At 43.7% G+C, this 22,510-nt stretch overlaps 9 protein-coding genes across 9 annotated transcripts; 4 read left to right on the top strand and 5 right to left on the bottom strand.

The window, feature by feature from the left end:
* Positions 1-390: 390 nt before the first annotated feature.
* Positions 391-1,886, bottom strand: VTP01DRAFT_8648 (uncharacterized protein; the record flags this gene model as incomplete). The annotated part of the gene is made up of 6 exons (XM_069387792.1): positions 391-640; positions 702-847; positions 902-1,019; positions 1,076-1,365; positions 1,438-1,706; positions 1,760-1,886. 6 exons carry the CDS (start codon positions 1,884-1,886, stop codon positions 391-393), a joined length of 1,200 nt encoding a protein of 399 aa, XP_069241526.1.
* A 116-nt stretch (positions 1,887-2,002) lies between these two features.
* VTP01DRAFT_8647 (uncharacterized protein) lies at positions 2,003-3,221 on the top strand (the record flags this gene model as incomplete). Its single annotated transcript, XM_069387791.1, has 4 exons — positions 2,003-2,171; positions 2,223-2,390; positions 2,448-2,737; positions 2,799-3,221. 4 exons carry the CDS (start codon positions 2,003-2,005, stop codon positions 3,219-3,221), a joined length of 1,050 nt encoding a protein of 349 aa, XP_069241525.1.
* A 93-nt stretch (positions 3,222-3,314) lies between these two features.
* Positions 3,315-4,967, top strand: VTP01DRAFT_8646 (uncharacterized protein; the record flags this gene model as incomplete). Its single annotated transcript, XM_069387790.1, has 10 exons — positions 3,315-3,576; positions 3,644-3,754; positions 3,816-3,907; positions 3,965-4,076; positions 4,142-4,248; positions 4,320-4,400; positions 4,459-4,504; positions 4,558-4,678; positions 4,746-4,831; positions 4,885-4,967. The coding sequence occupies 10 exons, from the start codon at positions 3,315-3,317 to the stop codon at positions 4,965-4,967; spliced, it is 1,101 nt and encodes a 366-aa protein (XP_069241524.1).
* A 970-nt stretch (positions 4,968-5,937) lies between these two features.
* On the bottom strand, positions 5,938-7,435 carry VTP01DRAFT_8645 (uncharacterized protein; the record flags this gene model as incomplete). Its single annotated transcript, XM_069387789.1, has 2 exons — positions 5,938-7,037; positions 7,099-7,435. The coding sequence occupies 2 exons, from the start codon at positions 7,433-7,435 to the stop codon at positions 5,938-5,940; spliced, it is 1,437 nt and encodes a 478-aa protein (XP_069241523.1).
* Positions 7,436-9,434: 1,999 nt separating this feature from the next.
* Positions 9,435-11,463, top strand: VTP01DRAFT_8644 (uncharacterized protein; the record flags this gene model as incomplete). Its single annotated transcript, XM_069387788.1, has 11 exons — positions 9,435-9,603; positions 9,667-9,875; positions 9,933-10,041; positions 10,102-10,156; positions 10,217-10,304; positions 10,357-10,555; positions 10,609-10,739; positions 10,798-10,863; positions 10,921-11,139; positions 11,190-11,342; positions 11,410-11,463. The coding sequence occupies 11 exons, from the start codon at positions 9,435-9,437 to the stop codon at positions 11,461-11,463; spliced, it is 1,452 nt and encodes a 483-aa protein (XP_069241522.1).
* A 772-nt stretch (positions 11,464-12,235) lies between these two features.
* Positions 12,236-12,983, bottom strand: VTP01DRAFT_8643 (uncharacterized protein; the record flags this gene model as incomplete). Its single annotated transcript, XM_069387787.1, has 3 exons — positions 12,236-12,329; positions 12,407-12,640; positions 12,697-12,983. The coding sequence occupies 3 exons, from the start codon at positions 12,981-12,983 to the stop codon at positions 12,236-12,238; spliced, it is 615 nt and encodes a 204-aa protein (XP_069241521.1).
* Positions 12,984-13,190: 207 nt separating this feature from the next.
* Positions 13,191-14,482, top strand: VTP01DRAFT_8642 (uncharacterized protein; the record flags this gene model as incomplete). Its single annotated transcript, XM_069387786.1, has 3 exons — positions 13,191-13,647; positions 13,704-14,065; positions 14,126-14,482. The coding sequence occupies 3 exons, from the start codon at positions 13,191-13,193 to the stop codon at positions 14,480-14,482; spliced, it is 1,176 nt and encodes a 391-aa protein (XP_069241520.1).
* A 350-nt stretch (positions 14,483-14,832) lies between these two features.
* On the bottom strand, positions 14,833-17,441 carry VTP01DRAFT_8641 (uncharacterized protein; the record flags this gene model as incomplete). Its single annotated transcript, XM_069387785.1, has 8 exons — positions 14,833-15,750; positions 15,809-15,945; positions 16,015-16,297; positions 16,365-16,449; positions 16,517-16,748; positions 16,825-17,057; positions 17,121-17,130; positions 17,219-17,441. 8 exons carry the CDS (start codon positions 17,439-17,441, stop codon positions 14,833-14,835), a joined length of 2,121 nt encoding a protein of 706 aa, XP_069241519.1.
* A 412-nt stretch (positions 17,442-17,853) lies between these two features.
* On the bottom strand, positions 17,854-21,394 carry VTP01DRAFT_8640 (uncharacterized protein; the record flags this gene model as incomplete). The annotated part of the gene is made up of 14 exons (XM_069387784.1): positions 17,854-18,178; positions 18,239-18,341; positions 18,402-18,617; positions 18,686-18,781; positions 18,841-18,948; positions 19,010-19,719; positions 19,788-20,068; positions 20,138-20,262; positions 20,335-20,457; positions 20,522-20,672; positions 20,726-20,860; positions 20,917-21,002; positions 21,060-21,202; positions 21,264-21,394. The coding sequence occupies 14 exons, from the start codon at positions 21,392-21,394 to the stop codon at positions 17,854-17,856; spliced, it is 2,733 nt and encodes a 910-aa protein (XP_069241518.1).
* Positions 21,395-22,510: the final 1,116 nt, after the last annotated feature.

The raw sequence follows: 22,510 nt of genomic DNA, 5'->3' as shown, positions 1-22,510 counted from the left end.
AACCTTCAGTAGATTACAGTAGTTCAACGTTAATTCGATTTCTTTAGGCGCAAAATGTAGCCAACTAAAAGCGCAAAAGGATTTTCCAGACCGCGCAAATATTTCCTCAAAATCCAATATATCGAGTAACCACGGCCTTCCTATGAGTCCCAAATTCGAGCTGTGAGGATTGTATTGACCCTGTATCTTAATCCATCCACCTCTACTTTTTATTTTTAAGCTACCACGAAAAGGCTCCATATTCTTGAGTATAAAGTGATAATTTTACAGCATTATATTGAGCTTTTCAGCATTTTACTACAGTTAAACATGTACAACGAAGAATATTTGAAATGGATTCTAATGTGAAATGCTATTCCACGTGTTGTCTATCACGTAATCCATGTAAAGCTACCAGTCCTCTTCGTCTTCGTCTCCAAATCCTCCAAAGAAACCCTTCAGATCATCCATCGGACTCCTTACGCCGGCCTCTTCATCACTCATCCATGGATCCTTGCTGTTGTCATTGGCCCAAGGCGCATCTGACTGTTGAGTGTTTTGATCAGTGGGATTTGTTGGATATTCTTGTTCGTTATTGCTGTGGGATTCTTCGTGGCTTTCACCGAGACCGAAGAACGGTATTGGCATAAAGCCTCCTCCACTAAATATTTTAATAGTTAGTTTCAATTGATATTTATCTCCTGTTCCTCGAGTTTCCATACCCGTGCTGTGAGTGACGCGAGAAGTAGTCAAAATCAATTGATATTGCACAAGCCAGCGTCACCGCACGTTCATCCAATGTAAGTCCTCGCTTGTTGCCCTCCACAGCATCCATTCTCAAAACATATTGGCCGGTGTCTGTGAATATCTATTTAAATTTGTAAATAAAGGGGCATTTGCCATACTTCAATCTTGCCCGTACCTCTCTAGCAAAACCTGTAAAGTTCCTGCTGACATTGCCAAGGACGCCACCATCTTCATCCTGTAGGTAAAAGTCCCATCCCAAAAATGGCGTGTCAATGTATGCAAACTGTGTGTTTCTATACAAAAATTATGAGAGACCTGTCATATCAATAGCAAAAAGTTAATTACTTGCCCTACAAATAGATCATATTTTCTTCGAAGCAAATGCCATCGTTGCTGAACTTCACCGATTAGACGATCGTCCTCTGTGTATATGAATATTCTACTGTTGATAAATGCAAAAGGACGTTCAATCTTGAATATCACATTCCCATGTGCATCGAGAATTGTTGCCTTGAGCGGTCTGTGAGTTCGCAAGAATTGGCGACTTAAGGATTTCATAAATCCTTCTTCCTCTGCAATGTATCCGACATAGTTTCCATGTGGGTCCATGATTTTGTAGCGGTTTGCTTGTTCAAAGCCCTGGAAATTAGGTTTTAATGCGCATAAATTTACCGCACGCAAAAGCAAATATCAAAGCTAAGATGAACATACTAGAAAGATATTCAGCATCTCGAACTCCCGACCAACTACCAGTGCTGATTGAGACAACAACGGTGCTCCGTGATAGTCTGGAGTGACTACTGCACCAGCGGTAGGTTGGGGAATATCCACTTGAGTCTCTGCAGGGTTTGCCGCAAAGTGCTGGTCCTCCTCCACAGTGATATTATTAGGCTGCACCGGTTCTCGCTGTGGAATTGTAGGCTTCTGGGCTGTTGCTGGTCTCAAGCTCTCCACATGGTTTAGGATCCGTCCTCGAGGTCCTGCTGAACGCATAAGATGCAAGAACATGTAAAAAAACCCGAGAATCTATTACCATACTGCCGAGGTCGTCTTAGGGAAGAGTATGTCTGAAAACGCAACGGTGCTATTTGTGTTCTTCGAATAGGCGTAGAGTACAGTGCAGACTGCCATCGTGGCAGAGTGGGAGGTCGTCGAATCATGACTAACGTCGGGAAGTTCAATGCGCGCGGGCAGCAGCTCCTTCCATAATGCTCCAGTGCAGGTTTCAACCAAAGCCACCTCGCTTCCTTTCACATTCATAGCATTTGCACTTAACATGTCAGAGCCAGCAGGACCCCAGCCGAAGCGTTCACAATATTATATGGATCCAGATAATCTGGACGAAGAACTTGCCAAAGTTCCGCTGTTCATGACAAGATTACCGGAAGAAGAGAACGATACACTAGAAGCTTTGCAATCACTTGTGTACGACGGCACACCCGAAGGTATTCGACGGATAACTTGTAGTATTATAATTAGTAATAACTCTTTTATAGAGATAGCAGAGAACTTTAAGAATCAAGGAAACGACTGCTTCAAGGAAGGAAAAACGAAATATCAAGACGCGATTCAATTTTATACGCGGGCAATTGATACAGATTGCAAGGACAAGAAAATCATTGAGGCATGTTATGCTAACCGCGCTGCAGTGAATCTTGAATTACGTAGGTAAAAGCCGATGTTTATTGTAAATGAAGGAAGCTCACAGATTATATTTTTAGAAAACTATGGACGCGTATTGAGAGATTGTGCGAAATGTTTGGAGCTTAATCCACGCAATGTCAAGGCGCTTTATCGGTCGGCCCGCGCTCTACTGGCACTGGACAGGGTTGACGAAGCTCACGATTGCTGTGAGCATGCTCTGGCAGTGGATGAAACCAACGCCGCGGTCAGAGCCGTAAAAGATAAGTGCCTGAAAAGGAAAGAGCAAATTGAAGCAAAGCAGCGGCAAAAGGAAGAACGTGAACGACGCGAAAAGGAGGAAAAGGACAGGTTGGAGAAAGCGTTTCAGGTAAACCTTTGATTGACTATACAGCCTTATTTTACATTGGTTATTGACGATATAGCTCCAGGAACGTAAAATTAAGTTTGAAATCACAGACAAGGATGTACGCGAGAAAGCCAATATCCAGCTCGATCCTAAGACAAATACATTGTCATGGCCAGTCTTCTTCCTGTATCCGGAATACAAAGAAAGTGACTATATCCAATCATTCAACGAGACAAACACCTTCCTGGATCATCTAGAAGTGATGTTCGAGCAGCGGCCGCCTTGGGATGAACGTGGCGATTATACACCTGACAACTTGGAAGTGTACTTTGAGAACAACCAAAAATTGAAGCCAAGCATCATTAAGATCGGCAAGAAGCTTCCATTACAAAAAATCCTATCGCTGGATCAATATGTTGTCACCAACGGCGTTCCGAGCTTCATCATCCTCCCAAAGAACTCTCCATTTAAACAAGAGTTCCTGAACAAATACAAATCTTCATAAACAGAAGCCAGTAATTAGAGTATTTCCATCATACCTGTAATATATTGCCCGTAAACTGACAAGATCGCTCAAAAATATCTTGGAAACTTTACTATGATCTCAAGCAGTGTAAGATCATGCTACATAGAAATTTATTTATTCAACACACAACTTGGAGAAAATGGTGTTGGCAGATATTTGATCCGCTACTTTCAGTTTCCGTCGTTCAAATATCGAACCATGCATTTGTCAAGATCGTTGCGAATTGCGCGTGCTTACCATACGTTTTCGTCCTTTTCTATATTGCCTGAAGTTCGCGAAGCGCTAGAAAGGAAAGGACCAGTCGTCGCGCTGGAATCGACCATTGTGAGCCATGGCAAGTTATCTGATCGCAGCGTTTGAACTCGTTTAATCTTACATTGCTCTGTTCCTGGTATATACAGGCATGCCATATCCACAAAATGTCGAGACTGCGCGGTCGGTGCAAGAGATTATTCGAAAGGAAGGTGCTGTGCCTGCCACAATTGCCATTTTAGATGGGCAGGTGCATATAGGTTGGATATACGAATGAACTTGGATAGTTTCATCCAGTAAAATTGATGAAGAAAGAATAAGGTCTTGATGACAAAGCACTTGATTTACTTGGACAAATGGGGAAAAAAGCAATCAAGGCATCCAGACGCGATTTGGCGTATATCACGGCACAGGTACACAGAGAGAGATTTTTACCTTCATGCAAAGTAGAGACTTATTGGATGGATAAGGGACTTTCCGGTGCCACCACTGTCGCCAGTACTATGCTTTTGGCTCACAGGGCAGGAATCCCGGTCTTTGTCACAGGTGGTATCGGTGGTGTCCATAGGGGAGCTGAACAATGTAAGTAAAACCACGCAAGACTTTTTTCCTTAGACACCCTATATCAACAAACCATGTAAATTTAGCTTTCGATATCAGCGCAGATTTGATGGAACTTGGTCGTACGCCCGTTGCTGTGGTATGCGCTGGTGTTAAGAGTATACTTGATATTGGGAAAACCCTCGAAGTACTGGTAGGAACTTTTGACACTATACTGGAGAAGGAAAAATTGCATTGGAACTCATTGTACAGGTGGCGTCATAGGAAACCCAAGGTGTCACGGTTGCCACAGTTGGCCAGGGCAAACGTTTCCCAGCTTTTTATACTCCTGACAGTGGGTTCGATGTAAGAGTGATGGTCTTATTGAAGCCAGAATATCGATTTACTAACCGATGGATGACAGAGCCCAATGAAAGTGGAAAGTCCCGTGGAAGGCGCCAAGCTCATCGGTAAACTGGAGCATAGATTCTTCGATTGTTATGTATATTAACTACAGAAACAGCTGCAAATCATAAACTGCAGCTAAATAGCGGTATGGTCTTTGCGGTACCCATACCTAAAGAAGATGCAGCCGATGCAGAATCTATACAAAAAGCTATCTCTGATGCGGTTGCAGAAGCTAGGTCAGGAATAACCCTTGCTCATAAACATAACATGGAAAATCTCATCTACGCTTTGCTCGTTATCTAGATCTAAAGGTATATTTGGCAAAGAAGAAACCCCGTATCTTTTGAAGCGCATCGCGGAAATGACCAAGGGACAATCGCTCGATGCGAGTAAGTCTGGAAATCAAGGCAAAAATAACAGAAACTCACCGAGTCCCATGTAGACATTGCACTCGTCAAGAACAATGCAAAGTTTGGAGCCAGGTTAGCGGTTGAATTGGCCAAATTACGTGCAGATAAGCAATGATAAAAATTTTGCGTAAAATACTTGTCGATCTGAAAGCAAGCTTGATCGTTGATTAAAATCAAACCGTTCCTATAGAATATTCGTGAACTTACGAAATACTTTATTAATACGTATTTACCCGCAAACATTCGGAAAAATCGTACATAGGGTAACACTATCCACTCTTTGGGGTGGTGACCCAAACTTCGTTGGAGTGAGCAAAGGCAAAAGTGTGGAAGTAAAGCTCGGATCTGCAGGCACAAACAGAGGCCGCTGTAATATGAAGGTGTGAAATAGATTTCATATAGCTGCGCAGTGTCTGCAAAGTTTTCAGCTTTCTTACTAGCTTAGATGGAATCATAAAGCTGTTGTGGACGACAACTTAGAATCTGCACCCGGAACGAAGCCAGATGATGGAAGTAAAAATCCAACCCGCCCAAACCCATTAGAAAACGCTGAATATTGCATCATCGTGCTTGGAATAAGGAAATATAAAGCGCAGCTTTCAGAGAGACTTCGTCCTCATATACTTATAAGCGACTTTTATGAACCTTTTTTGCTTTGAGGGTCTGTTATGTATTCCGGTTAGGAAAATATGAATGGAACTCTTAAAGTTCTCGATTTGTAAGCATGCCTTTATGATATAAACCACATTCTCGGTCTCCTCTACATCTGCTACGTAGGGAGTCATTGTCTATCCAAAGTAAATCCCAATGCCATATTTTCATATCCTAATCCCAATATTCAATTTGCTTGACACTCTCAGAAAGGAGAGAGATAGAGATGGAGATAGAGAAAGGCATTCGAAGCCTCCTGTCGGCCGTTGGTAGCAGGATGTTGCACCATCTGCCTTAGCAGAAATAGACAGCTGGTAAGGAAACAAGGACACGAGGAATTTATTATAAGTCGAGATAAAAGTACAGGAGGAGATGTAAGGACGCGGAGGAAAGAGGAGGGTAGAGGAGCATATCGCTAGGATAGCGCATAAAATCTAGGCGAGCACGACTTTGCCCTTTTCGACGAAGCCATGCTCACCATCTCCACCAACAAAAGGCGGGCATATACAGAAGCGAACAATGCCGCTTGTTTTGCCTTTGACATCTACCATTGTTTCCTCGTCAAATTCATCGTGGCCTTCCTTGATGTCCAGTATTTTGATATCTACTTCTTGACCCCTGATAGCGACAGAGAGTTTCATTGCTTTCTCAACAATGTCGGTTATTTTTGCGTAATAGCGCTTTTCTTCATCGACATTTGCATCATTTTCGCGTAAGAATGGATGGTAAATATCGGCTAGATCGTTGTAAATGATATCAATGATTTTTTGTTTTTCTGACTGGGCAGCTTTGTGCAGCGGGCTATCTTTGGCGCTTTTTGCGACGATCGATGCGAGTTGCTGGCGAAGTCTAACGGGGAACTGAGAGCCATGCTTCGTCAACCATTTACTAACGGAGGAGTATGCGTCGTTGACCTCCAGGCCTGGATATATAGGACAGCGGAATATATGCTTGACCAGGTGTTGATGCACAATTTTCTCTGCCAGCAGGTTGATGTGCGATGATTCGAGTTCGCCGTTTTCTGTCAATTTTAGGCCTGGCCATAGCTTTTCGAATTTCTCGGTTGCTTGTGCCTTATCGGCCTTTCGATTTAGCGTCATGATAATACGTGCAATAGAGTATTTTAACAACTTGAACGTTTCGCGGATAGTTGATAGATCATCATCCGTAGCTCGAATAGGACGAGTATCTTCAAAATACTTGTGTTCGATTTGCGTGTATTCTTGTTCCTGCGCCTGGACCATACGTCGTGCATCTTCGAGCATTGATTGGAGAGCCTGCTTCTTTTCGGCTTCTGTTGCTACTTCTTTCTTCACTCGCGCGATATCAGCATTGACTTTCTCGAGTTCTTTCAGTAGCTCTTCGGTGGAAACATCATCTATGTCGTCAGACTCTACGAGTTTTGTAGATTCCGAGCCGTTCCCATCGCTGGAGTTGATAGGTGGAGCAGCTGAAACTGACATGACAGACGAGTGATCGTTGGGTATGTACGCAGATGATGCCCGAGATTCGTTGGGTTGCTCTTCTGTAGGGGCTATAAAAGGTACGCTTTAAATATGGAGCCCCTATTGTATCTGTATCCCCCTAATACTTACTGTTGCTATCGGTTGCTTGAGAGGACGGTCGTTCAGGTATTTCTCGGAATACATCCTGACCACTGAATGACCGTGGAATCGAAGGTCGCTCCCAGTTTCGTGTGCCTGATGAATACGAGGGCGTATCCTCTCGTGGCACAGACCTTGTGTTTTCGACTTCTTTGTTGCTCTGCTTCTTAAACAAACCGCGTACTTTGTTGCCTGCGTTGCCAAGGTTGTTCCTGACAGTCTTTGTTCGCTGTACAGATCGTGACGGCACAGGTTGTTGTTCTGGTTGTGGTTGCATCATGGACTCACGATTGTGAAGAGGTGGTTGCGGTGGCAAATTGTCGGTCATCGACCCAGGAACAAGAGCTCTGTGGTTTATGAGAATAAGGACAACTTCAAGCGGAGTGGCACCCCACGTCGCACAGAATTTGCCTCGTTATCCTGGTTAGACGGGCAGTAACTCGCATTGAAGACCCTTTGGCTTTACCTTTGCCTTGATAGAATCTATGTATTTACGCTTCTGATCCGCGTAAATAATTTTGCTTCTATTCGTGCTTGTTCTTGGCTTTTCACGTTATGACTTCGCTTCATTTCTAGCGAGTGGGAAATCGTTTGCGCAAACAGCGTACGCTCAATAATCCATACTTGAATGGACCTGCAAGCAACAGAGACGATAATTCAGATTTAACATCATGTAATATCGAGTTAATTGTTTAAAAGAAGATCACAGGAATAAGAGAATATGAATGAATAGAAGTAGGTAAAAATGTGAAACGTTTGTGGCTCTTTGCTTTGAAATTTGAGCTAATATATTATAGCAAGATTAAAATTGGACAACAATGAAAACTACAGGAGACTGAATACTTAACTGTTGTTAGTATGTGTACAGGAAAAAGGGGTAGGAAAAGGTCTCTAACAGGTCCTAGAGATCATTAAACAATATCTCTCGAAGATCATAGCGAGCTATTATATTGCCAGTCATTTCTTCAGTTTCCAGGTACGCTTCGTGTGAAATGCGCATATATTGAATGACTTGGTATTCTGAAGTAAATACTAGTAAAAATTGAGGTTCACATTACTTTCTTCTTCAAATAGAGCATAGTCAAATTGTTTGTCACCTTCACTGCCAAAGCATTGTTCAAGCACTTGTTATAGCCTCGTCTTTCCGCTGTCTGTAGGTATCTCAAATACTATAAGCCAGCCATGACCAATATGTTCTCTACTGGCATAGAAAATGCCCACTGCAATTTGCCACCTAAAGATCATCCATCAGTAACATTTCTGCTGCCAAGTACTAAAAGGCTGACCTCGTGCATGCACAAAATCTTTGTAATTTTCGGACTAAAAGCGTAGTCGGCAAAGTGAGATTCCTGGAACACATGACGGAACATCGGCAGCAACAGAGACGGAATACGTCGTCCCTCAAGGGTTGGTGTGGCGATCGCTCCAGCTTGATAGTCCAAGCTGATCGGATATTGAGGATTGTTTTCTGCAAAATGACACCATGAAGTCGAATTCTCCGCGCGTCAAAAGGTACGAGACTTTGCAGGGGCTCGTAAATTGGTGTCGTGTGGAAATAGCGTGGAGCAACGGACACAGGCACGTTACGGCTAACGACGGTGAAGCTGGGAATGCTGCGAAAAGTACTTTGAGATAGCGTGATAAACTAAAATTCGGAGGGTATTTACAGAAAGGGAGTCCCCGTAGCATGCCTAAGATTATTCTTATTGGGTTGCGACAATGAAAACATTCATTTTTCGAAAACTATTATATTAGAACGGTCCATTAGTGGACCGAAAGTCCAGTAACGGATAGTTTTTATCGATTCTACAACGTATCGAGTCCTGTCGCCAATGGGCCATGCATCGTTAACCAAGTGCTTCCTTGCAGATATCGTTTATTCGCAGACGTCAACTCTTCATATAAGTACGATTTTTGATTTAGGAAACTGCTACACAGGTACCAGGAGATTGAAGGCTAAGACGAAATGATCTTTCAGCTTTGTGTCTAAAAATTACACTGAAACCATTACACTTTATCTTCTTTATCTGCGATTGGATCGTCCGGCAAAAATAATGATGCCGGTAGTTCCAAACCGGGCACGATCTGTGGCGACCGAGCGCGCAGCATCTTTGCTGGCAGTGCTCCTTGTCTGCTAGCTTGCACTCTCTAGATATGTACCCATCTTTGTAACCATGCGCCTAGCTATTTTATATTTTTGATCAAAGAGTTAGTATAGCTTAAAGACAAGAAATGAACAAGAAAATGGGGACACCTTTGTCTGAGAAATTCTTATTCTGGACATGTCAGTTGAGCCGGAGCACGTTCGCAACTTCCCACTTGCATAAATGACTGATCCTATGCCTGATGAATTTAGCGATGTTTCTTGGGACATTCATACTTCTTCCCACACTACCCATAACAACGATGCACCCGCCGTCGTAGATCCTCTATCAGACGCCAATGACTCGACAATCGAAACTGAAGCATATACCCACACCCGGACGACGACGCAACGTACGTATATAACCTCGTTTGCAGCTAGCTGACTTTATGCACCAATGCTTTTATATCATTTAGAAAACGAGCAAAAACCAGAGCAGCAAATATCTGGTTTCTCTGCGCAGTTGCTTACACCTGAGAGTGTTCACTCCGAGGCTTCCTATGAACAAGCTGGCTCTTCCGCTGTCACAGGCTCAAAACTATCTGATGATTGGAAAATAATCAATGTAGTCGAGCCACGAAAAGAGCAGGAAGGAGGATTTATTTCTTACCTTATTGTCTCGGCAGTATGTTCACTTGCTTGGTACGGATCTCCTTCTGTGTCACTAAAATCCCTAAATTAGACTTCCTCTGTCCGGAGGCGTTTCCAAGATTTTGTATGGCTCTTCAATGTATTATACATCAACTATCCCGCTTGTTTTATCCCTCCTCTTCCGGATAAGCATAGAATGGGTAAGTCTTTAAACTTGATCGACCGATTGCCCGCGTAGTCGCTAACTAGATTTTCTCCAGAATACGTCAAAGGTGATCGATTCTCGGCAGAATTCATAGAGCGTCGACGAGTGAGGTAAATAAGGATGTTAAGATTCTTACGTCGACGAATATTGCTGATTACGGAAACTTCTAGTCTACAAAGATTTTTACAACGCATAGCCCGGCATCCAATTCTGGGACGCTCAGAATTTTTCACAATGTTTTTAGAGTCGCCAGGATTTGTAAGGAGACCCGCATACAATCAGGAGACTGTTGCATAACATTTTATATTAGAACGATGCATCAGCTCGAGCGTTGCGAGAAGGACAGGAAACAATGATGGATTCAATTGGTGACACTCTACTTAATGCTTTTGCCAAAATACGCAAAAGAGACGAGCGTTTTGTCGAGATGAGGGAACGTGTGGACCGTCTTGAAGACAATTTAAATTTGCTCGAACGGACGCTCTCTCGCACAAACAAACGAAGTGAAGGTATAATACATGGCAAGAAGAAAACGAAATCCAATATTAACGCATATGACAAGATCTCTCTAATGATTACCATGAGTTTGCTGAAAGCATTAAAGGCCTGGCCCGACACGAAGAAAGGACAAGCGACATGTTGGTCAAGTTTGCAGAAGCAGTCGAGAAGTATTCGCAATGCATGAAGGACGTGGTAAGAAGTGCATCAATGATCAATGACGAATGATATGAAGATTGAACCTTTTGCTTAGACCAAAGAGGATAATGCATGGCTCAGCGAGATCCATGATTATCATGCCTACTATAATTCAATGAAGGTACAAAATTCGTCATGAATTCGCAAGTTCCTAGACTGCTCACGTCCGGTTGATTAGGCAGTTTTGAAACTTCGGGACCAGAAACAAGTTGACTTTGAAGAGTTATCAGAATATCTACAATCATCGCTTGTTGAACGAGAAAAAATTCTACATCCAAGACCAGGAGACTACAATCTGACGGACTACGTTACAGGCAAGCTGAATGAGGTTCGAGGAGGAGACGCAGACAAGCTACGTCGCGAAAAGATTTTACGGCTGAATGAGCGAATCCGCGAGGTATAGGTTCATTGTAGATATCAGCAGCGCTTTCAGCTAATTTTATGCAGCTTCAGGATGCCATAGAACAGACGCATGAGGTTTCCAACGCTTTCTCGGAGCAAGTGAAGCGTGAAGACGATTTTTTTTCCAAGAGCAAAGCAATTGAAATTCGAGAAGCCCTGGATTCATTTACGAACGCAAAGGTCCAATTTTATCAGCATGTACGTGTCTATATCTGTATTCAATATTTGCACTGGACTGATTGGTAGATTTTCTGTTTATCTCTAGGGTGCCAACATTTGGCGAGATGTTGTCCAGACGTTAGAGCAGTTTGAGTACTAGAGTTTGGTAATGACAAATCTTTGTCGTGAAAGACATATCGCCGGAATTACATCCAGATGTAGCTGTAATATTACAGCCGTTGTATCGACCAATGTGTACGTTTAATCATTAAAGTACTGTTTGTTGAAATATTGTGTGACAAGCAAAACGGGGAAGGAAACAAGAAATCATTCAGCCAAAAGACTTCATTGATACTCGAGTTAATTTGTATCTAATCAGAGGTATTCTTCGTTCGTCTTGCAACTATGCGTCTTTTCATAGAGAACACCACTGTCTTTGTCGCTCGCATGCACATAAATTTTGAAAGACCACGTCTGAGGAAACAATGAGCGTCCATTCCATTTTAATACAGTTTCGTTTAGCTTCCGCATCGATCAATGTAGACTTCAACATACTGCATGTTATTAACAGTTGGCGTTTGGAGCATCAAATTGCACGACAATCAAGACAAATTTAAACCTTTGGAACCAAATTAATAAATATTCTTGGTTTGTTATAAAATAAATCGATAAATGTGCAATTTTACTTTGTGGATTAATGCGCCAACAATTTTTGAAAAAGCTGTAGGTCTTTGAATATCCGCTTGACGGACTCTCAAATGTTCCAATCTGCATAATGAAAGCCGCCACAGCCGAGTTGAACAAGGTTCCTACCTTATAAACAGCCAAATACCACACCATCACTCAGTACTTCCATCAGCGAAAGCGTTACACAGAGCAACGTCGCATTCAATCTTAACAAGTAACTCCAAGAACCTAAAAAACAGCCTACATCATTTCCGGGAGCACTTTGAGTTTTTGAGAAAGGATTCCAGGTGCATAAACATGGCGTTGCAGAGGAAGTCTTCAAAGGGCCAAAACGGAATACTGCAAGATCGGCGAGAACATAGCTCGTGCTTACGAACGCGTGGTCCCAGTGTCCCGTCCCAAGTCGGAGCCCTTACGTATCCTTTCCACTTGACAAGGTACTCGGCTCCTCGTCGTCATGTGTAGACACGTTGGCGAAATCTTCCACAATACGACGAATGTACCAATGCATAGAGGTGACCGAGGTGGGTGTAGAATGTGTGATATATGAAAAGCTCGATATAGTTTGGTGGAAGGGGGCGTGCAAATAGCCGGGCCCTCCGTGCACGATATATTTCGATTCAGTTTCCATCAACGAGGGAGCCTCCCCACTTTTCAATTACTATCATGTTTAATAATTAGAACCACGAGTTACAAAAACGATAACCAACCTTCCATGTAAGGCATATCCATGAAAAATTCGTTGCGTGGTAAAGCAGAGGCAAAAACTGGAAATGTAACTTGGTGGCAGTAGGTGTAGGAGCCAGCAAATGGATGCTCCGTGACGCGAAGAGGTATAACAGCGAATGCATAACTTGGGTAAAAGGTGTAGGAATCAGTAAAGGGTGCATGGTGACACGATGAGATGCTAAAGCTATGTGTAATCCGGTAGCGGAAAGTCGTAGGAGCGAGAGTAACATGAAGCTTCTTGACAATAATTGTGGGAATAAGCATTCATAGCGTGATTGAGACAATATCTCAGTGCCTGCAGAAATCAGATTTTTGATCAACCGCGTCTCGAAGCTCGCCAGCCACTCATCACCGTCTCTCCCTTTTCCCGCTTTTCCCCAAAACCACCAGCAAAACCCTTCCTTCCTCCTCGCTTGTTTCCCTTCCTGTAATCTCGACCTGCATTCTTTCATCCATCCAACTTGAGCCGCAATGAGCAGCTCCATTCTTAAACAAATGTCCAACGGTTTACTGTTATTACCACGAGGAAACCCTTTCTACGCAGCTGCAAAGAAGATCGCAGCTGGTAACGTTGGCTGCGTACCTCCGTCCAAATTGTTATCACCTTATGGTTTCAAACCGACAATATGTGCATCCCTGCAACGTCTATACCACAGCTATGCTATTCAAGAACGATCGCCAACGCCGTTAATATCTTATCAACCGAAATCTCTTCCTTTATACGATTTTTTCGCCGATTCAAACGTCCAGCCGAAACCCTCCTATCTCTTCTCGCACGGAGCTTCCGGGTTTGCCAAGCGCAGGAACTACGCCATTAAAGAGTCGACCAATGATTATTACAGCTCGCAGATTGGTGAAGATGCTTATTTCTGTCGCGCAGATGCGCTCGGGGTCGCAGACGGTGTTGGAGGATGGGCAAATACAAAAGGTATTTTTTCCCGGGATTTGCCAGCTATACCTTGTGTAACACGCCTATTTTTGTAGATGCCAGTGCGGCTTTGTACTCCCGAAAGCTTATGCATCACGCGTTTCTGCAGTTGGAACGATTTGATAATATCGATGATCCGTATTTCTATCATTACGACGATGCGAATCCCATGGAGATTTTGCAACACAGCTACGATGTTTCCATGGCAGAGGCAAAACGTGAAGGCATCGTCGGTTCAACTACTGCATGCATTGCAGTGCTCCGTGGCGATGAATTGCGGATAGCTAATTTGGGCGATTGCGGCATCTCTGTCATCCGTCAAAACCATTATGCGTTTCGTAGCGAGGAACAGCAACATTTCTTCAATTTTCCTTACCAGCTAGGGACTAACTCGACAACGCGGCCTCGCGATGCACAGGTATGATTACTCAATTTCTTTGGAAAGGTTAGAGAAAACTAACAATGGCATTTTTTAAAGACTTTCAACATCAAAGTACAAAAAGGAGACGTCATTGTTGTCGGTTCTGACGGATTGTTCGATAACTTGTTCGACAAGGAAATCTTGGCTATAGTCAACGCGCATGTTAATGCATGTACAATCCCCGCCTCCGGACAGCGACCTGCGAGACTTTTGAACTTTCAGCCGCAAAAGCTTGCAGACGCTTTAGCCAATAGAGCCAAGACCGTCAGTGAGGATCGCCGGAATATCGATAGCCCATTCCAGTCCCGAGCAATCCACGAAGGATTTTACTACCAAGGTGGAAAGGCTGATGATATAAGCGTCATTGTAGCTGTAATCCAGGACAATGAGGATTCTCCAGACCGTCGATTGTGATATCCAATATCCCTGACTATCCTTCCTCGACTTCCTGCCTGTCTTTTATGTATCCGTAAACTATATCATTTTCATAGCTGCATTTTATTTCCTTTAATTCATCACTCATCATATATGTCAAGCATCAACTATATTATTAAAACCTTCAACTTTAATTACAATAACATAAGTATTTTCATTATCAAATGGATGTTCCGCCGCGATGATCACCTGTAGAAACTACAGGATTCTTGCATGCGTATATGCTCGTTACGTAGCAGTTATACATATTTAAAACAGTCATCCTTTATTACGCTAGTATATAGGATACATTAGCAAGCGAAAACCGTTGTAAGATGGATTGTAAAGATTTAGATTGGAGGATCAAGAGGAAGGCGGACCCAGAAGCGTTCTTGCATGATGGCCTTCTTGAACGCGTCAGTGATAGAGGCAGCGCTGTCACCGATAATTACACCATTCTTTTCACCCTTGCCTTCTGGCATTTCCACGGTGGAAGCCTTCAAAAGTGCAGCTCCTGCGGCTGCAGCAGCGATCGGCTTGCAGTGGCGGAAAGCGTCCAAAAGGAAAACCATAGGCTCCTCATACGGGAACGCGCTCTGCTTATCCATCAGCTTCTTGATGCCTTCGGCACCATCGGCCACATAGACGGCGTCGTACAAGACAGAGCTGGTTGTCAAGTAGGTAGCTGTGATCTCGACGCCTTGCATAGGGCCAAGAGCCATACCGACGCAATCGACGTAGGCACCCTCCTTGGTCAAAAAGTCATACATTGTCTTGACATCCTTAAAGTCGCTTCCGGGAGCGGTAAGAATAGCGACTCGCTTTGTACGGATGTGATTCGGCTTGGGGCGTTCGTCAATTGAGAGACCTACGCTTGTCTTTCCGGGGTTATCGACGACCTTTTCAGGCAAGTCCACGCCCACAGCAAATGCGACACGACGAGCTAGGCCGTTATCGACATGATTCAGGACGCTGATCATGCGCTTGCGGACATCCAGGCTCTTGGATTTGCCGATCTCAAAGCGGAAGCCATCGACAGTCTGCTGCTTTTCATAATCATTGAGAGAGTTCCAGAAAAGCTGGGCTTGCGAGTAATGGTCGTCCACACTGGCAATCTGTTTTCTGCATTTATCGCCGTTGACTTTCTCGGGATAATCAATGTATCCACCATCCTTTCCTTCAACAAGCTCTGGTTGATTATTCTGGAGACCATTCGGGAAGTAGCTGACCTCCCCTTTATGGATAGATGTTTGCATGAAACCGTCACGCTGCAACCTCCACGTTAGATTCAGGATATCTATATCTGACCTTCATTGAGGGACATACCTGATTGTTTCGAACAGCACAAAGTGGACGGTTGATAGGCAGTTGCATGAAATTGGCAGAGTTCATACGGTTAAGTTGTGTATCCATGTAACTGAACAGACGGCCTTGCAAAAGCGAATCGTTGGTGAAGCCGATACCTATACGTATACAGAAGAAGTCTTAGCTAAAGTTTGAAGAAAGACGGTCGATGGTAAGCGATGCCTTACCTCTGACAATGTTTCCGATACAGAAGGTGATCTGTTCAGTTTCGGCAAAGAAGTTTGTAACGTTTTTGTTTAGAACCATCTTGCCCAAAGGCGTCACTGGAACCAAAGATTCGGGAATGATCTTGGTCGGATCCAACAGATCGAAATCGAACTTGTGTTCGTCCTTTTCTTCGACAATTTGCACTCCCAGCTCGTATTCTGGATAATCTCCATTGTCGATAGCTAAATACAAATCGGTCCTATGAAAATCGGTATCTTTTCCACAGATTTTCTGAGCTTCATCCTGTTTGCAAGTTCTGGGCATGAAATTCTTGTTGGGAATTAAAGTAATATCGAATTTTACCACTAACCCACAAGAGATTGGACAGGCCCTGCAAAGGTTTCCAATGGAATTTAACAAAGACAGCCTTGCCCTGCTCGTTGATTAGACGGAAACTAATAAGCAACTAGGCATTAGCACGCATGAGACGGACACCATAGTAACCAAGCAAGAAGAATTTACGTGTGAACTCCGAAACCATCGACTTGACGGAAACTCTTGGCCAGGCCACGGCCGGAAAGGACCCACATGACAGTGTGGATGGTTTCTGGGAATTCAGCAAAGAAATCGTAAGCTGTCTCGTGCGCAGTTCCAGCTTGCGGGACTTCGCGGTCGGGATGCGGCTTGCCGGCATGGATAACGTCGGGAAACTTGATGGCGTCATGAACGAAAAATGGTGCAATGACGTTACCAACTACATAACGTCAATAATAGGTAAGGAAACTCTTGGCCCGCACATGCGCTATCACAATTGTCTTGCGCTATCTTACCCAGGTCAAAGTTACCCTCCTCGGTGTAGAATCGCGTAGCAAATCCACGAACGTCGCGCACCGTGTCAGGAGAACCACGTGATCCAAGGACAGTCGAGAAACGGACAAAAACAGGAGTTCGCTTGCCAGGAGTACGCAAAAACTTGGCAGCAGTAAGATCTGACCAATCCTTGTATGGCTCAAAGTAGCCATGGGCACCAACGCCTCTTGCATGGACGACGCGTTCGGGGATCCTTTGCAGGATATATAATCAGAATGAAATCATTGGCTGGGCTATGTTCACAATCAATGTTTACCTCTCGTGGTCTAAAGTAACAAACAGCACAAATGAGTATTTGAAATACAGAGAGAGAGAGAGAGAGAGATAGCAAGGTGATAGGTATATCCTACGTACCAAAGTGCATAACTTTTTCACGCATCATAAAATCTTCCATCAAGGTGGGGCCGCGAGGACCGGCTTTGAGACTGTCTGCATTGGCAATCTTTTGACCCCACTGGGTGGTCTCCTTCGAGCCCTCCATATCGATGGAAAAGGCCTCAAGACGCGCGATCATGGCGTCCTGGCCACCACCGTTTTCCTTGGTTACGTCGTTCTGGTAAGCTCCTTGGTTCGCCATAATATGAGAGTGAGGGGTGCAAGAAAACAACGCTGGTTCCCCAATGTGATCTAATCGGTTTATATATAATTGTCTCACTAAGTCTGATACCCCTGCAACGAACTAAAGAAGACTCTATCACGGTGACGTCCATCGATCGAATTCAAGTTGTAGAAAGACCCATGACGGAATATTCTATAAGCATACTTCGCACAGAATTTCTTTTTCTGACCATTATAGTAAAATCAAACTGGTGCCTACATGGTTCATCCAATGTTTGGATACTTATTCCTTGGACATTCTGTGCGCAAAATATTCATGCATTGTAAGGCCCTCTTATCTTTAAACGTCCACTGAAACTTGATATATAGAGGAGTATAAGCTTATGAATAATGGCTTGGAGATTTATTGTACAATGTCTGGGACCAGCCCATTAGATGTAGTTGGCATTTTCACGTGGGGGTACAGCGGGCGGAAACGCACGCAGAATATCATCGGTAGAGTAGTCTCGGCGATGGTTAGCACGAACAAGGGAGTTCCGTCTGGTGGTAGGAAGTGGGGAAGAGCGGTTTTGTTGGTGGGGTGAAGGATCGGCGAATAAAGCAGGAACATGATTCAGTATGTACTCGATAGCGGTAATTTTTCGATTCATATCTACAAGGTCTCGGCTTTCGTCGCGATCTCGCATTAATGTCGGCCCAAACACCACAGCCAAGTTGCGCGCAGTCATTAGATTCTCGCTATGCTGTCGTTGGATCCTGCAAAGGTCTTTTAGAAATCCCACCATTTCTAAACTTGTAAAGATAGCGCAAACTTACTTGTCCAAATGTTGCATCAAAAATTTCAGAGTGTGATAGTTTTCAGGAGGTAACAAATGAATAATTTTTTGGAATTGTGCAAACTGTTGATCAGCACTGGCGACTGAAAAATTCCAAGTTAACACCAGATCAAGAAGAACATGCATACCATCAGTCAACTAACCTGAAGCTTCCATAAATTGCGGATGGAGATCATAGGTAAATAAAGGATCAGGTAGGTCACGGAAATATTGTTTCAAGACACTAGTAACTGCACATATATCGTTCCATTTGTCTTCATCGCTGAGATCCGGAGCTTCTCCCTTCTCAAAGCATTGTTGTATTTGCCGCATCTGACCAGCAGCGCCCGATTTTCGGTAAATGCCTTCGAAATCCATACCTTTGAATTAACATGAGTAAAACCCTGACAGGATTATCAAGCAATTCACTGTTCTATCTGATTCTCACCTCGAGCTTCTACAGCTTCAATACATTTCTGTACTACTAATGGTATTGTACCTTTTTCCAACTGAACTTGAGCAGCCAGATCGTTACCAAATATCACTTGATGAACAATATATATTAGTTGCTTGTTTGCAAACGGAAGGTTCAAGTTTGCTTACTTTTGGGCGCCTGCTCAACTGGATTTCGACTGGAATCCATGCTGTTTTTTCCAGCACAAGCAGCCGATACATTGTGCATGCATTTAAAGTGACAAACATATCCACATCCTACCAATAAGTGTCAACGATATCAATGCTTATTTGAAACTTGTTCTATTTTGTCACGTACCTTGACATTTGAGTTCGCTCGCACGCCAAATCTTATCGGCACAGATCTCGCATTTTGCAGGACGCAAAAACCGTGTCTGCGTAAACGAGTGACCAGCTCTGTTCTTGAGATTCACATCCACGAGTTCCTTCACGTCGCTGCTAGACTTTGTCTTTGTGTTCTCATTCGTAAAATTGAAAGGTTGACTGGTTGTGGCATCGTATGGCAATCCAATAGTCATTTCTTCACTGTTCTTTTTGTTGCCTTGTCCTTTGCGTCCAAATACATTTCCTCCCTTGTTTCTTCTGAACTTGAACATCTTCGGCGGTTCGGCCTTACTGATACTGTCACGCTGCGCAACTTTACGCACATTCTGGTGATCGGACGACTTGCGTTCGAGGGAGACCGCAACTTCGCCAGAGACATTCTCGTCTGATTTCCGTTGCTCTTGCTCCTTTTCAATTTCGTCTGGACCCAAAAAGCTTGTACCTGCCATAACAGCAATGGCCTCTCGTTCTCTTTCTGTCACACGCCTTGACAGGTCATTGTTAAGGCTGGTCAGTTCCGCGTTTTTGGTATTGAGCATGATCATTTCGTTGATGATATCGTCTCTTGCTTTGACAAGCCGTGCGTAGCTAGCTTTGGCAATATCAATATCAGTCTTGAAGGATTGCAATTGTTGCTGTAAACTCTTTTGCAAATCATTGGCACCATTTTCGACCGAGGTCCGGCTACAGTAAGCAAATCTTTTCAGCAAAGGCGCAAGCATGATGAAGATGCAAGCTATTTTTGTGCTTACCTCAATATATCGTTACAGATATCAGTTACCAGGTTGTCTCGCATGCTCTGCAGATCAAAGCAAGCCTTTTCTAGTTCGGCTTTAGATCGCGATAGGCGGGCGATTTCTTCTTTCAGCATCTGAGTCGTTTCTTCGCTCCCAAGCAGAGAGGTCTGGTGCCATATTGCTAACTCGGATTTCAACCTTGCTGCTTGTGCTTCTGCTTCTTGTCGTGCTGCGACTTCAGCGGCGTAGCCTTCTTTGACAACGTGGAATTCGTCGAGCGCCTTCCTGCTAATCGTCTAGAATATCATCCAATCAATCGTTAGTCCAAATAATCCAGGAATGGTCAATTAATTTAATATAAGCACCTTGATCTTGTTAAATTTGCTGTCAACTTCGTGGAGACGATTTTTCGTATGTGCAAGCTCCTGCTCCAGATGCTTGATATATTTCTCGTTACGTGTGGTGGTGTCATTCACTGTTACATCATCGTCTGCGTCAAAATCATAATGATCGTTGCTGTTTAGTGAGAGAAACGTCGCATCAGATGAAGGAGAGACCGAACCTCGTGTCTTTGGTGGACTGGGAATATGCTCCGAATGAGAATATAGTACAGGAATATCGTCGTTCAAGTTCGACTCAATCGCATGGTTAAGCATTTGATTGAGTTCAGCAAGTTCATTCGCGCCTGGAATTTTGTCGGTAAAAGTTAGGAAGGGAAGAATTAAGGCCAGGATGATGGTTGGACTTACTCAAAATCAAGTTCTTTGAATTGTGCTTTTCGTCTGCCACCGTGGATTTGAATGCTGACGGACTCGACCTCGTATGTTCGTTGCTACATTCCTCCTGAGGTTTGTGCCAGCGCGGCGAAGGGTTGCCACGAGAGAGACTTGGCGATTTGTTCTACTTCCTATTAAATTTTCTGCAGAGGGTATTATATTACTAGGGAGGCATACCAGTGTATCCTGACCACGTCGCAGGGGCTCTTGAGACGATGCTTGCAAGTGCTGTTGCTGCTGTTGCATTCTTTCCTCCTTTCTTCGCTGTCGTTGCTGCTTTCTTGCTTCGTGACATGATGTACAGAATATCCCCTGAAACTCTTTTACGTCAGTTTGTCGTGCAAACAGGCAATTGATTAATCGCTGACCTTGCTCGTCTGAGTAAAGACTAAATCTTCGATTTTAATATTACACTGCGCACAGCGAAAGCATTCTGCATGATATGCCTCATCGCCTGGGAAGGATGTGTCAGCCTGCCAACTCCTTTGTCCCACGATATTTCTAGTCTTACCCGTCATGATGGCTTCTGCTTTGATGGCCTTGCCGCATGCATGACAGACGTATGAGCAATCTTCACAGATAGGGCTGCCGTCACGAAGGAGCAACAGGTTGCTGTAGCACTCGACTAATTTGTGACATTTGGCGCAGCGAAAACTGTCGAGAAGTATCCGATTAAGCGACGTATAGACTGGAACAGATTGATAAGAATGCCTACCACTCGAAATGCCAGATGCCTTCTCCAAACTGTATAACGGAACCGTCTTCAATATATTGGAGACAGCCGCTGCAGCGTGGGTCCTCGTTCTCCTCGTATATAAAGGTAGAATCGTCGAGTAAAGTGTTCATGGAGAGCGGAGAAACCTCTGCAGCACCAGACGGTGGGTTCCTCGCAGAAGAGGAGGAAAGGGTCCTTGGCGTTTGTGGCTCGAAGTGGCTGGGTCACTCGTTAGGTTCTGAAACATATAGTCGTTCTGGAACGCGGTCGACCAGGAACCAGAATTTCCGCTTTGACTTTGGAGTCGATAGGCCGCGGTGAGCGTATTGTTTCCAGTCAGAACTAGGTCTTCTTGACCACTTATAGGACTTGTCTAACCCCTCAATGATTCCTCGACCCCCCTCTTGAGGCTCCTCCTCCCATGAAACTTTCCTCAATGTCGTACAAAATGCTGCCGATAACGACATAATAATAGATTTTCCAATTTGAGCCAGAGCATTTCAAATGATCCAAGAGCCGCCAAATTGAGCCTAGCCTAGAGGTTATGAAACCGACCTAGTATCGATAGTCCAAGCAATCCTCTTTCAGTATAGCAGTTTGGATAAACGTAGGTAGCAATAAATAACTAAGCACTGAATATCACGCAACTCTGGTATTCAAGATGTAGTAAGGAAACTGAGTCGCCGTTAATGATCGTTCAAGAATGAAAATACGAAATCAGCAAATGTATTCGTGAGGAACTGACGGATATATCGTCGATGAGAAAACAGACGAAGCCCAGCAAATAGTATGACAGTTCACTGGCAACGGTAAATCCACAATGGAGGATGACACTTGAAATTAAAGCTTGTCACCTTCCCCCTGATTCACGAACGCAAATTTCTCTCGAAACTAGAGCTGTGAGCTATTATTCGTTAAAAGTCATGATCTTTTCGAGAAGAGAGCTTTATTTAAAACTCTGTGCTACCAAATGTATCCAGTACCATAGTAGGACGTCATTTCCGCTTAAGCGCCACCATAGCAACCGAATTTGTCGCTATTGATTGACTATATCAGACTTTCGTTAGAATGCAAGTGGACAGACAATAACTGCCGATGTAGTTGATGAAAATAGTATGGTTTATGGCACAAAGGCGTGCTTTCAAATTGAAAATGTTGATAAGAGATCCATTTCATGCTACGCGACAACGGTAAAAGCAAGACAGCTTCTTAACACTTTTCTTTTTTTTTTTTTTTTTTTTTTTTTT

The sequence above is a fragment of the Rhizomucor pusillus genome (assembly GCF_041956525.1).
Source record: "Rhizomucor pusillus strain CBS 183.67 unplaced genomic scaffold VTP01scaffold_5, whole genome shotgun sequence".
In the NCBI taxonomy this organism is placed as follows: domain Eukaryota; kingdom Fungi; phylum Mucoromycota; class Mucoromycetes; order Mucorales; family Lichtheimiaceae; genus Rhizomucor; species Rhizomucor pusillus.
The sequence above is the reverse complement of the archived record's forward strand: the minus strand, read 5'-3'. Positions and strand labels throughout refer to the sequence as shown.